The 14921-nt window shown below is 37.8% G+C and overlaps 1 protein-coding gene and 1 non-coding gene across 3 annotated transcripts in view; one reads left to right on the top strand and one right to left on the bottom strand.

Moving 5' to 3' along the window:
- Window positions 1-14921, bottom strand: part of PHKA1 (phosphorylase kinase regulatory subunit alpha 1) — a 186711-nt gene that overhangs the window by 12750 nt on the left and 159040 nt on the right. The window contains exons 22-28 of one of the 2 annotated variants that reach the window (XM_047092509.1): window positions 12963-13119; window positions 9287-9366; window positions 7936-8014; window positions 7672-7801; window positions 2487-2588; window positions 1471-1586; window positions 1295-1333 (exon numbers count right to left, since the gene is read on the bottom strand). In XM_047092509.1, coding sequence (XP_046948465.1) covers window positions 1295-1333; window positions 1471-1586; window positions 2487-2588; window positions 7672-7801; window positions 7936-8014; window positions 9287-9366; window positions 12963-13119 — 703 coding nt within the window. The remainder of the gene's footprint in view (window positions 1-1294; window positions 1334-1470; window positions 1587-2486; window positions 2589-7671; window positions 7802-7935; window positions 8015-9286; window positions 9367-12962; window positions 13120-14921) is intronic. The other variant, XM_047092510.1, reaches the window with a different exon arrangement.
- On the top strand, window positions 3500-3606 carry LOC124521620 (U6 spliceosomal RNA). The gene has a single exon (XR_006964572.1). It is a non-coding gene; the product is annotated as a U6 spliceosomal RNA (small nuclear RNA).

Here is a 14921-nt window from a genome sequence, read left to right as displayed (position 1 = left end):
CTTCAAGTTCTAAATATATAATGAACTTGTAAGTAATACTGTGTAACTATAAACAACTATAAAAAAATATTTAGCCAATCACTCTCAGCCAAAACAAGGACTGTTTACCAACAACATCAGTTTAACTCCTCAGTATGAAACATAGTTCTTTCACCTTTCAGATAGGAAAATGTTCAGGTTATCCAAATTATCTGTGAAAAAACCTGTACTAGTTAACAGTTTCCTATTAGTCCATTCAGTTCTTACCCTTGCATAATATGAATCTGAAAAGTTTCCTTCAAATTAAACTTCAAGCATTGGCTCATTCTTGTCCTAAATGGTTCTGACTCCCATAAAACCTCCAACAAAAAATTTCCATTTTGTCTCTCCTCTTCTGGATGTGCTTTAGTACTGCAAGCTACCATAAGTCAGGAGGAGTAGTTTTAAGATTTTCATAAAAAGTGCTACTAGGGGAGACCAAATCAGTACCTTCTCAATTTGGAGACTCTGAAAATCACATGATTTCCCAGAGTTTTGAATAAAGCTATGGAAGTTTGTGTTAAGTATTTCTTTGTAGAGCATAATAATTCATCTATTCTCAGCTGCAAGGAAAATGAGTAAGAGGCTACAGCATGATGTCTGATAATTCCCATCAGCTCCCCGAATGATTTCAATGTTTTACCTCTATGTATCCACAACACCTTTTGTATACCTCTCTCATGACAATGATAAAAATCTAATTTGGGGGAAATACCTGAAACTAGATTTTTTTTTGAAATTTTAGGGACAGAGGAAGAGAAAGAGAGTGAGCAGGAGAGAGGGGCAGAGGGGGAGAGAGAGAATCTTAAGCAGGCTCCATGCTCAGCACGGAGCCTGACATGGGGCTTGATCCCTTGACCTGAGCAGAAACCAAGAGTTGGATGCTCAAGTGACTGAGCCACCCAGGAGCCCCAAGAAACTAGATTCTTAAAAAGGCCCTCATCCAATCTGGTGTTCTCTCTAGTACCTGTTCTTAAACGTAAGGAAATGGAGTCTAGTTGCATAGAGAAAATTGATTCCAAAATTACATGTTAATTCTAATAAGAGGAACTCAGGGTTTCAATTTCTTGCTAACAGAAACAAATTACTTTCCTCCTAAAATTAGCAAAACAGTTTGGTCCAGAAAAGGAAAGCTATCTATAAAATGAATGCTACAAAGGAGAATCAAGCGACTCTGTGGTTTGTTATCTTACTTGTAAAAAGGCCATGAGCTCATGCATGTTATATAGAACTAAAGGCAGGTTAAATTATGTTAAAGGATCCCTAGTTGTTTCACCTGACTCTCAGTTGAGATAGATAGTCTACGAAATTCCGCCTGAAAAATAAATGGCTCCAATTAAACACGGGATATGAAACAAAATACACGATCCCAACAAAGATCAATTCCAAAAGGATGTTCTTTAACATGACAATATCCCAGCTAATCTCCCGAGATATCCCAAGATGTCTTACCTGCTTTATCTCACTCTTTAACTGCATTATCCCAGTTCGTTCTGTTTTGGTTGCCCCGACAGCACCAATCTCATGGATGGAAATAGCAGGGCTGACATTTGAATCAGTGGGACGAACTACATAGCATGACAGATTAAACAGAAAGAGAGACGACAATCAGGTTCAAATAATTTTGTCCACCATGCTTAGAAGACTTAGATATATGTCCTCCTTTTATGTTAATAATAATAATGAAAATAACCCACTATATAACCTTGCTATTCAAAGTGTGGTCCATACACCAGCAGCATCAGCATCACCTAGGAGCTTGTTAGTAGAATCTTGGGTACCACTTCAGGCCTACTGAATCAGTCTGTACCTTTGCAAGTTCCCCACATGATCCTTATGCACAGTAAGGCTTGAGAAGCAGTGTTTTATGACTTTATTTTACCATTCAAAGGTCTAGCATCCATCCAACTGAAATTACATGTTTATCCTAAGCCTAAAAGTGGAGCAGGAAAGAAAACCTTTTTCATTTGCTCTGTTTTAGGTACTTGGCACCAAACACCACTGCCAAAACACCAAGTGCCAAGTGGAGGATTAATTTGCAACAGACCTTAAGATGTATGTGAATTCACAGGTGAAAGGATATATCTGATATATCTGATACACCCAGACACACCACTGCAAACGCTACTAAATTACTGCCAAATGGAATACAAGAAAGTTTCAAATGATATGGGTTGTCAGTTGTCCTAAAGTAGAGATTCAGGATAATGTAAAGGAATCGATAGAACAGTGCAAAAACAAAAGATGATGGCAATCCACTTAGTTGATTTATCATTTAAGGAGAAAAAAAGAGACATATACAGTAGTTTCCAAATCTTGTTCCAGAAGACAGCTTTGCTTTTAACTGTTTCATATACTGGGGTTCTATTTAGTTGGGGGAAAGTTTCCTCAGATAAAAGAAAAACATTTTAAAATCAAACGAGACCAAACTAACACTCTAAAATGGAAATGCGGTTATTCAATCTTACCACTTCGTTCCACTCCGAACTCCTTGCCACTGAGAATGTGATGCAGGAGATTCTTCATGGCTGAAGGACTGAGATTCATCAGGCCGTCTGTGGCTTCCTCAGCTAGTTATCAGAAATGTTAGTACAGAGGACCACAATTTGCCTGACATACCCACCCTATTTCGTTCTCTATTTCCTTTCTTTCTTAGAATTTCTGAGTTATTTGATTGATTGGAAAAATAGAATTACAAATAAATTCTTCGCACCACACTGTCCGGGTATTCATAGTGCAATAGATTTCTTTTTTAGAGTAGGGGGAGAGAGAAAGAGAATCTTAATCTTAAGTAGGCTCCAAGCTCAGTGTGGAGCTCAATGAGGGGCTTGATCTCAGGACCATGAGATCCTGACCTGAGCTGAAATCAGGAGTCAGATGCTTGACTGATTGAGCCACCCATGCGCCCTGCATACTGCAATAGATTCTTTTTTTTTTTAATTTATTTATTTATTTTGAGAGAGAGAGAGCGAGCGCAAGCATGAAGGTGGGGTGGGGCAGAGAGAAAGAGAGAGAGAGAGAGAGAGAGAGAGAGAGAGAGAGAATCTGAAGTAGACTCCAGGCTCCAAGCTGTTAGCATACAGCCCGACATGGGGTTTGAACTCACAGATGCGAGATCATGACTTGAACTGAAGTCAGAAGCTTAACTGACTGAGCCACATAGGCGCCCCTGCAATAGATTCTTAATAATTTAAAGACTGATTATCCAGTTTATGGGCTAATCAGATTCTTGATTTCTTCTTCATCCTCTTTCCACACCATTAGGGAACTTAGTAGAATCTTTATTTGAAGGTGGGAAGAATGTAAAGAGAAATATGGAACTGAAAGCCAGTCAGAGAAAAGCAATGGATGTATACATACAGAGGGACTAAAACAATAAACACTTCTCAGTCTGGAAATCTAGAGACTAAAAAGAGAATAGATATGAATCCATGAAATCATGAAGAATAATGAGAAGACTGGACTTTATCAATATCAGTTAGTGCTCACTTTGACAGCACATATACTAAAATTGGAACAATACAGAGAAGATTAGTATGGCTCCCGTGCAAGGATGACATGCAAATTTGTGAAGCGTTCCACATTTTGGTAAAAGAATTGCACTTGGAAAACTATAAGACACTTATGAAATAAATTGAAGAGCACACAAAGAAATGGAAAGACATTCCATACTCATGGATTGGAAGAACAAATATTGTCAAAATGTCTATACTACCCAAGGCAATCTACACATTCAATGCAATCCTTATCAAAATACCACCAGCATTTTTCACAGATCAAGAACAAAATCCTAAAATTTGTATGGAGCCACAAGGACTCCAAACAGCCAAAGCAATCTTGAAAAAGAAAAGGAAAGCATTACAATTCTAGAGGTCAAGGTATATCACAAAGCTGAAGTAATCAAGACAGTATGATACTGGCATAAAAACAGGCACATAGATCAATGGAATGGAATAGAAAACCCAGAAATGAACCTACAACTATATGGTCAACTAATCTTCGACAAAGCAGGAAAGAATATTCAATGGGAATAAGATAAGTCTCTTCAACAGATGGTGTTAGGAATATTGGACAGCGACATGCAGAAGAATGAAGCTGAACCACTTTCTTATACCAGACACAAAAATAAATTCAAAATGGATGAGAGACCTAAGTGTGAGACCTGAAACCATAAAAACCCTACAAGATAGTATAGGCAGTAGTCTCTTTGAAACTGGCTGTAGCAACTTCCTTCTAGCTGTGTCTCCTGAGGCAAGGGAAACAAAAGCAAAAATAAACTATTGGGATTATATCCAAATGAAAATGTTCTGCACAGCAAAGAAACAATCAACAAACCTAAAAGGCAACCGATGGAATGGGAGAAGATATTTGCAAATAACATATCTGATAAAGGGTTAGTATCCAAAATATAAGAAGTTGTAAACTCATCACCCAAAAAACAAATAATCCAGTTAAGAAATGGGCAGAAGACATGAATGGAGATTTTTCCAAAGAAGACATACAGATAGATGGCTAACAGACACATGAAAAGAGGCTCAATATCACTCCTCATCAGACAAATACAAATCAAAACTACAATGAGATATTGCCTCACATCAGTCAGAATGGTTAAAATTAACAACACAGGAAACAGCAGGTGTTGGTAAGGATGCAGATAAAGGGGAACCCTCTAACACTTTTGGTGGGAATGCAAACTGGTGCAGCCACTGTGGAAGACAGTATGGAGGTCCCTCAAAAACTTAAAAGTAGAATTCCCTGCAGCGCCTGGGTGTCTCAGTCGGTTGAGCGTCCAACTTCAGCCCAGGTCATGATCCCACGCTTTGTGGGTTTGAGCCCCACGTTGGGCTCTGTGCTGACAGCTCAGAGCCTGGATCCTGCTTCAGATTCTGTGTCTCCCTCTCTTTCTCTGCCCCTCCCCCATTCTGTCTCTCTGTCTCCCAAAACTAAATAAACATTAAAAAAAAAAAAAGAATTCCCTACGATTCAGAAATTGTGCTATTAGGTATTTATCTAAAGGATACAGGGGTGCCTGGTGGCTCAGTCGGTTAAGCATCTGACTTTGGCTCAGGTCATGATCTCATGGTTTGTGGGTTCGAGCCCCACAACAGGCTCTGTGCTGACAGCTTGGAGCCTGGAACCTGCTTCAGATTCTGTATCTCCCTCTTGCTCTGCTCCTACCCCAACTCGCGCTCTGTTTCTGTCTCAAAAATAAATAAATATAAAAAAATTAAAGGATACAAAAATGCTGATTGGAAGGGGCACATGCACCCCATTGTTTTTAGCAGCATTATCAACAATAGTCAAATTATGGAAAGAGCCCAAATGTCCACCGACTGATGAATGGATAAAGATGTGATGCATATATACAATGGAATATTACTCAGACCAAGAAAAGAATGAAATCTTTGAATCTTGCCATTTGCAATGACATGGATGGAGCTAGAGCGTATTATGCTAAGTGAAATAAGTCAGTCAGAGAAAGACAAATACAATATGATTTCACTCATATGTGGAACTTAAGAAAAAAAAAACCAGAGGAACACAGGGGAAGCAAGAGAGGAAAACCAGAAAACAGACTCTTAACTATAGAGAACAAACTGAGGGTTGCTGGAGGGGAGATGGGGGGGGAATGGGTTAAATGGATGATGGCCATTAAGGAGGGCACTTGTAGTGAAGAGCACCTGGTGTTGTATAGAAGTGTTGAAACACTAGCTTGTACACCTGAAACTAATATTACATTATATGTTAACTAACTGGAATTTAAATAAAAACTTGAAAAAGATAAAAAATCAGACAGTTAGTGAGACCTTACTACATGTTGGTCATGACTTTACACAATGTTAGTAACAAACAGGTAGGACATGGCACTTGACCTTGAGAAGCTAAGCAACTATTTGGGAGAGATCACATATGTAAACAAAATAAACAACAATAAACATGACTATATTAAGTGCCAAATGAGAGGTACAGACAATAAATGCTTTGGAAATCAGAGAAGACATCAATCTTCAAGGATGTTGACTGATAAAATTATTGGGAAATACTGTTGAAGTAGGAGGTAGGGGTCAGACTGTTGGGGGTCTTGAATATCACACCCAGGGATCTTGACTTTATCCTTGTAAGAAATAAAGAGCCATGGTTTTGATGAATCCATAGGAAAAAAAAATACGTAAGAGGCAAAGAAAAGTGAAGAATGTTTGAGGATTTTTCCCTTCTTGAGGTTTATTATTAAATAATTAGACCTTAATAAAATATCCCTTGATACATGGCTAGAGAATATATGTATGTGTATATGTAATACATATAATCAATTACAATGTGCTAAATTGGAAATCATATGGAATCAGAAAGACTTGGACTCAAATTGTACTATTTACTAGATGTGTAACTTTAGGCAAGTTATTTAACCTCTCTGAAATTCAGATGACTTATTGGTAAAAGTGGAACAGAAATACCTTTTGCAGAGGGTTGTTATAAGGATCAAATGAGATAATGTATATAAATATAAAACAAAAAGCACACAGTCTGGCATATGGTAGGTATAAAATAATCATTATTTTCCTTTAAAGGGTTATTTTAATATAATTATCTTATGTAATTTAGGTTAGGCTCATGCAAAAAAAAATTAGCTATTTGTTAATAGCTCAATTAAAAGCCTTTTGGGGAAATGTAACAGAAACAATGGCTAACACTGAGTTTTACAACTCTATTTTCATTTTTGTATGCAGTCCCTATCTCTATTATTTTATCATTCTTAGAAATCAAACAAATATCAGTGGAAAAATAGTCATGCCATGTGGGTCCCTTTCCCTCTCTCACACTGTGTACAATTCTGTGCTACAGCTTCTACAGGCCCCAAGTTTTCTTCTAACTAAAACTGTTATCTTGCCAAATACAGCTATAGTTAATTTCAAAGAGACTCCTGTCAGAAAATCTTCATAGAAATACAGCTTTCCTTTATTCAATCCTGTTATTGACTAGACAGAATACTAACATTATGATCAAACTGATGTGGTGACTCAGTCTGGTTCGAGAAGTTGCACTGCCTGAGTCAGAATCAAAACCAGTCTGTCATGCTCAAATTCGAAGCACACTTAGGCTCACTCTAGGAGTTAGAAGGAATGTAATTTGGAGTGCAGAGCCCCCAAGAGGTGGAATTTTGAAATTGCAGAACTAATACATAAATTTGTCATAATTATCAGTCTCTTGATTTATATAAATACAGATTGACTAACGTGGGAACAAGATTGCTATATGCAGCTTCTGAGCTACCGATAAAATGTTTTAGCTTTCTTTCCCTCTTGATCCAAAACTCAATAGACTGACATTAAAAATTTTTTTTAAATGTTTATTTATTATTGAGAGAGAGACACACACACAGAGCATGAGCAGGGGAGGGGCAGAGAGAGGGGGAGACACAGAATCCGAAGCAGGCTCCAGGCTCTGAGCTGTCAGCACAGAACCCGATGTGGGGCTTTAACTCACAAACTGCAAGATCATGACCTGAGCCGAAGTCAGTCGCCCAACCAACTGAGCCACCCAGGCACCCCAGTAGACCTACATCAAAAGTGAATTCTGCCTCTGCCTCTCTCTCTCTCTCAAAATAAACCGAAAAAAGTGAATTCTGTCAAAAATTGTTACTAAAACGAATACCTGAGCATCGAAGGGAATGGGCCAGTTCTGTTGCCATAACTTGTATGATTAGACCAATTCGAAGTCGAAACATTTCGGCAAAGAGGCCAGGCTGAGTTCGCATATACATGGCTAGATACACCATTATTTCCTGTGCATGGAATGAATATAGACAAAAATTATGGCCCAGGTCTCACAAGGCCTATTTTGTAGTCTTCAGAAACTGCCAAATCAATTGAAAACAAAAATATCAATCACCATACTAAACTTCATAATTCTGCTCACCTGTGTAAGAATGGAAATGCTCATGTCCCCTTCACTGGCTTCATCTATCAGCTGAGTGAGCACTTCATAGGGCAGAGGTCTGAGGGAGAAGACAGTGAAGAAAGAGAAAACTCTGTGACTATTTAAGCCTAAATACATGGAGAAAATAAAAAAGCTCCTCCCAAGTCCAAGTCACCTCTTTAATGTCTCATTACTGGTAGCATCTGGTTCATTTAGTGTTCAAAGTTCATTGCCACCCCAAACCACTCTGGCCTATATCAACTCAGGAAAGCTCTCCTCTCTCCTCTTTAAACCTGGATTGCCCTTCTTCTTCAAAATTTTATGTAAAACTTACCTGATGAGGTCCTTCCAGATCAGTATTTCAGGGTTAATTCTTAACATATGACAAGTAACTGTTATGGCTAGAAAGTAATGAACTAAATTTAAGCTGTACCTTTTGGAAACCATTTTATTACTTTATGATCACACCTTAGTTATACTTATTTTCTAGTTTCATCAGTTTACACACACGCACACACACACACACACACACACACACAGGTATGCATACCTCTTCCCACACTTCTGACTCTTCTGTTGATATTAAGTACTCTGGGGCAGTGGGATATGGACCATGCCATCTTCTTTTGGATTGTCACAGTAGTCAAAAATTGATCAGATTTGTGATTAAAAAAACCCTCTGTTTGCTGAGAGTAAGGTATTATGGGTTGAATTGTGTCCTGTCAAAGTTCATACGTTGAAATCCTAACCCCTAGTACCTCAGAGTGTGACCTTATTTGGAGATGAGGTCTTTCCAGAGGTAATTAAGTTAGAGTGAGGTCACTGGGTGGGCCTTCATCCAGTATCACTAGTGTCCTTATATGAAAATTTGGGAAATTTGGACACAAAAATATACATAGAGGGAAGAAATGTGAAGAGATATAGGGAGAAAATAGCTATCTACATGCCAAAGAGAGAGGCCTGGAAGAAAGTCTAGAGTACAGCTGATTTTTTGTGGGTGCTCATTGTAGTTGCCTGTCCTATGTCAGACTGTTTTCCAATGTGAGGTTTGGGAAAGACAATAAGTAAAAAACAAGCACAAAAACAAAAACCACCACCACCACCACCACTACCAACAAAAAACCCTAAAAAGCAAATTACATTTGAGTACTACTTCCTGTGAATTTTCTCTTTCATTTACTCATGTTCTGTCATTATCAACATTCTCATGCCAAGTGTCTCTGAAAGAAGCCCACACATGTAGGACATTATTATCTACTGATAGATTAGGGCAAGAGAATTGTGGTCAGTCCACACAGCTCCTTAAAGGCTCAGAGAAGCTTGAGCAAACCCAACCAAAAATCATACTCACGCAGAGATGGTCTTCTCTCGAGGTTCTGGAGGGAGTCCCACTGTCAAATGTTTCTGGTGGGAGAGAAGGTCTGTGCAGGCCTAAGAAGAGATGGCATAACAGCATTATCCCTCCCATAACATGCCAGATTTCCAAGACAATTACTTTTCTCAGCCTACAAACCTTTGTTCCCTCTTAATTTATTGATACGCCAAACCCTCTTTCTCAGGAAATCCCATGAAGATAGCAAAAGAGAGATTTTTTTAGGAAGAAACAATGAAGGATTTTTATCTCCTAAGAGGTAGGAATTTTTAGTCTACTGTAAATTCATTCTTAAGATGTAGAATTCTTATAGTTTATAACATCTTATATTTGACATTCACAAGCAAAAAGCTAATTGAGTATCAGGAACTTTATGTGAGGAAGACAACATCTCAAATGATTAAGATGCTGTGGTTGCCTTAAAAATCTATTATGGAAACAAATTTTAAAAAAGGACCTCCATTTAACAAAGTTACAAGATATAAAATCAATGTACAGAAATTGGTTGCATTTCTATATACCAATAATGAAGCACCAGAAAGAGAAATCAAGGAATCGATCCCACTTACAACTGCACCTACCATAAGATACCTAGCAATAAACCTAACCAAAGAGGTAAAAGATCTGTGCACTGAAAACTATAGAAAGCTTCTGAGAAGAATATTAGAAGACACAAAGAAATGGAAAAACATTCCATGCTTATGGATTGGAAGAACAAATATTGTTAAAATGTCGATACTACCCAAAGCAATCTACACATTCAATGCAATCCTTATCAAAATAACACCAGCATTCTTCACAGAGCTAGAACAATCAATCCTAAAATTTGTATGGGACCATTAAAGACCCTGAATAGCCAAAGAAATGCTGGAAAAGAAAACCAAATCTGGATGCATCACAATTCCGGACTTCAAGTTGTATTACAAAGCTGTAATCATCAAGACAGTGTGGTACTGGCACAAAAACAGACACATAGATCAATGGAAGAATAGAGAACCTGGTAATGGACCTACAAATGTATGGCCAATTAATATTCAACGAAGCAAGAAAGAGTATCCAATGGAAAAAAGTCTCTTCAGCAAACATTTCCAGGAGAACTGGATGGTGACAGGCAGAAGAATGAACCTGGACCACTTTCTTACACCATACACAAAAATAAACTCAAAATGGATGAAAGACCTCAATGTAAGACAGGAAGTCATCAAAATCCTCGAGGAGAAAGCAGGCAAAAACCTCTTTGATCTTGCCCTCAGCAACTTCTTACTCAACAGGTCTCCGGAGGCAAGGGAAACAAAAGCAAAAATGAACTACTGGGACCTCGTCAAAATAAAAAGCTTCTGCACAGCGAAGGAAACAATCAGCAAAAATAAAAGGCAACCGACAGAATGGGAGAACATATTTGCAAATGACATATTAGATAAAGGGTTAGTATCCAAAATCTGTAAAGAACTTATCATACTCAAAACCCAAAACACAAATAATCCAGTGAAGAAATGGGCAAAAGACATGAATAGACACTTCTCCAAGGAAGACATCAAGATGGCCAATTGACACATGAAAAAATGCTCAACATCACTCATCATCAGGGAAATACAAATCAAAACCAAAATGAGATACCACCTTACACCTGCCAGAATGGCTAACATTAACAACTCAGGCAACAACAGGTGGTGGCGAGGATGCAGAGAAAGAGGATGTCTTTTGCATTGTTGGTGGAAATGCAAGCTGGTGCAGCCACTCTGGAAAACAGTTTGGAGGTTCCTCAAAAAAAACCTAAAAATAGAACTACCCTATGACCCAGCAATTGCACTACTAGGCATTTATCCATGGGATACAGGTGTGCTGTTTTGAAGGGACACATGCACCCCCATGTTTATAGCAGCACTATCAACAATAGCCAAAGTATGGAAAGAGCCCAAATGTCCATTGATAGATGAATGGATAAAGAAGATGTGGTATATATACACAATGGAGTATTACTCAGCAGTCAAAAAGAATGAAATCTCGCCATTTGCAACTACGTGGATGGAACTGGAGGGTATTATGCTAAGTGAAATTAGTCAGTCAGAGAAAGACAAAAATCATATGACTTCACTCATATGAGGACTTTAAGAGACAAAACAGATGAACATAAGGGAAGAGAAACAAAAATAATATAAAAACAGGGAGGGGGACAAAACAGAAGAGACTCATAAATATGGAGAACAAACTGAGGGTTGCTGGAGGGATTGTGGGAGGGGGAATGGGCTAAAGGGTAAGGGTCATTAAGGAATCTACTCCTGAAATCATTGTTTCACTATATGCTAACTAATTTGGATGTACATTTTAAAAAATAAAAAATAAAATTAAAAAAAATTAAAAAAAATTCAAAATAGATTAAAGACCTAAATATGAGACAGGAAACCATGAAAATCCTACAGAAGAAAACAGGTAGCAACCTTTTTGACCTTGGCTGCAGCAACTTTTTATTAGACATGTCTCTGGAGGCAAGGGAAACAAAAGCAAACGTGAACTATTGGGACCTCACCACGATAAAAAGCGTGTGCACAGTGAAGGAAACAATCAACAAAACCAAAAGGCACCATCAGAATGGGAGAAGATATTTGAAAATGACATATCTGATAAAGGGTTAGTATCTAAAATCTATAAAAAAACTTTTCAAACTCAATACCGAAAAAACAAATAATCCCATAAAGAAATGGGCAGAAGACATGAATGGACACTTCTCAAAAGAAGACATCCAGATGACTAACAGACACATGGAAAGATGCTCAATATAATTCACCTTCAGGGAAATACAAATCAAAACCACAATGAGATACCACCTCACATCTGTCAGGGTGGGTGAAATTAATAACCCAGGAAACAACAGATGTTGGCGAAGATGCAAGGCAACGGGAATGCTTTGCATTCCTGGTGGGAATGCAAACTGGTACAGCCACCCTGAAGAACAGTATGGAGGTTCCTCAAAAAATTATACATAGAACTACCCGATGACAGAGCAATTGCACTACTAGCATTTATCCAAAGGATGCAAAAATGCTGATTTGAAGGGGCACATACACCCAATGTTTATAGCTGTGCTGTCAACAATAGCCAAATTATGAAAAGAGCCCAAATGTTCATCTACTGATGAATGGATTAAGAGCATGTGGTATATATACATAATGGAATACTACTTGGCGATCAAAAAGAATGAAATCTTGACGTTGGCAACAATAGGGATGGAAGTAGGATGTATTATGCTAAGTGAAATAAGTCAGTCAGAAAGACAAATATCATATGATTTCACTTATATGTGGAATTTAAGAAACAAAAAGATGAACACAGGGGAAGGGAAGGCAAAATAGGATAATAAGGGGGAGCCAAACCCCCTTAAATACAGAAAACAAACTGAGGGTTGCTTGAGGGGAGGTGGATGAGGGGATGGGCTAAATGTGTGACGGGAACTGAGGAGGGCACTTTTTGGGGTGAGCACTGGGTGTCATATGTAAGTGATGAATCACTGGGTTCTACTTCTGAAACCAATACTACACTATATGTTAACTAACTTGAATTTAAATAAATAAATTAAAAAATAAATTTACTTTTTTTGAAATGCTTAAAACAAAGCACCTCCATTTAGATTTGTTATAAATTCAAGAATTTATAGTACCTCATCGAGTGCTTCCACCTTCTTTCTTAGGATTCCAGAGATGTATCGGATCAGGCCCCAGTGACGAATTTCTCCAACTTTGCCATACAGTTCAGTAAGCAGCTCTCGGACTGTCGCACTCCCTTCATCATATAATCCAGTGTCCCAGTCAGGTCCTCTGGAATGTTAGAGACCTACATTAATTATAAGTAAAGCTGCTGGCAACAATCATTTGTTTCAGTGTTACAACAGATGTGTCTGTTTTTGTAAGGTCTGTCTCATTAGGAACTACTAAATATTATTTACCAAGAATCCTTGTAAACCTATGATTAGTGATCAGCCCTGAAACACAAATACCTAGACAATACTAAGTCTTAGTTTCTAGCTGTGCTTTGACAAAATGCATTATTTTACCCTCTTCACAGGCTTCAACATAGCTCAAAATGAAGTCAAAAGTTTAATTTAACTACTGAAAGTTCAGAAAGTATGCTACACTTAGGGAGCTAATGAAGAGATAAAAAAGATGTGTGCTTATTTTGAAAGGATACATATACATTATTGTTGTAAAGATTACTATAACATGAGTCAACTGTGAAGTACCATAAAATCTATATAATGTTCTATGAAACTGGGAATTTGATATACAAGAAAGGTAGATTTATTAAACAATATTAAGACAATGAAGTAACCATATGAAAAAAAAGTTGTATTCATGTCTTACACTGTAAATCAGATTTCTAAATATATCAGATTTCAATGTAAAGGTACTAGAAAAAATATGGGAGAACTGGTTTATAACTTTGGGGGCAAGAGGACTTTTTAACTATAACCCATACACAAGAAGCCATAAAAGAAATACTGTTATATACACAGAAACAACGAAATTCTTATTGCAAAAACCACCATAAGTAAAGTGATGGGACAAATTACAAACAGAAAAATATATGCAGTTCATAGGCCAATTTCCCTAATATATAAAGAACTCTAACAAGTAGATAATAAAAAAAGACACAAAAGAAAATACAGTCAAATACTGATGAATTTTAGGTATGGGATAAAGTGTCTGATCTCACTCATAATAAGAAAAATTAACACTACACCAAGACAACATTTTTTAATCTATCATGTTGTCCCAAATCCCCAAATTTGAAAACACTGCATTGGTGAGGCTTTGGGAAAATAGGTGATCCTGATATATTGCTAGTGGGAGTAAAATTGGGACAATTTCTCTGGAGAGCTATTTGGAAATACATATTAATTTTCAAAATCTCTATATTCCTTGACTTAGCATTTCTGGTATATCTGTAGGATAAACTCCACACATGAGAAATGATATATACTATGAGGTAGGTTATTTGCTATAGCGTTGTGACAGTGAATGATGGGAGACAACCCAAATGTCCATCAACAGGAGACTGTTAAATTATGGTATATTCAAACAAGGGAATGCTACACAACTAATGAGAAAGTATGATGTAGATCTAGATCATGGCAGGCTGTATGTTTCAAAGTGATTCCAATAATGTTCCATCTAACACGCTTTTCTTACAGTGTGACTTGTACAGTCCTCCCATGAAGAGGTTGGGTCTGTGTTCTCTCCCCTTCAACCCAGGCATGCTTGTGACTAATTTGAAATGATGCTGTATGATTTCTGAGGCTAGGTCATAAACATTCATGCAGCTTCCACTTGGTCCTTTTCTGGGGCACATAATCTTGGGACCTAGACATCAGGCTGCGAAGAAGTGGAGAGACATGGGGGAGGTCATCTGTAGGCGTTCCAGGTGACAGCTCCCGGCAAGGTTCCAGCCAACAACCAGTATCAACTCCTAGATATTCAAATGGACAAGCCTCCTGGTGACTTCAGCCCCAGACACTGTCAGACCACAACTGAATGAGATCCCAAGTGAGAACTGTCTAGCTGAGTTAGACAAGCTCCAGAACTGTGATGGATAATCTAAACATGTTTTATTTTTACTATTT

The sequence above is a fragment of the Lynx rufus genome, unplaced genomic scaffold, assembly GCF_022079265.1.
Source record: "Lynx rufus isolate CCGP_SWC_20201006 ecotype Redwood Valley unplaced genomic scaffold, mLynRuf1.p SCAF_30, whole genome shotgun sequence".
Lineage (NCBI taxonomy): Eukaryota > Metazoa > Chordata > Mammalia > Carnivora > Felidae > Lynx > Lynx rufus.
The sequence above is the reverse complement of the archived record's forward strand: the minus strand, read 5'-3'. Positions and strand labels throughout refer to the sequence as shown.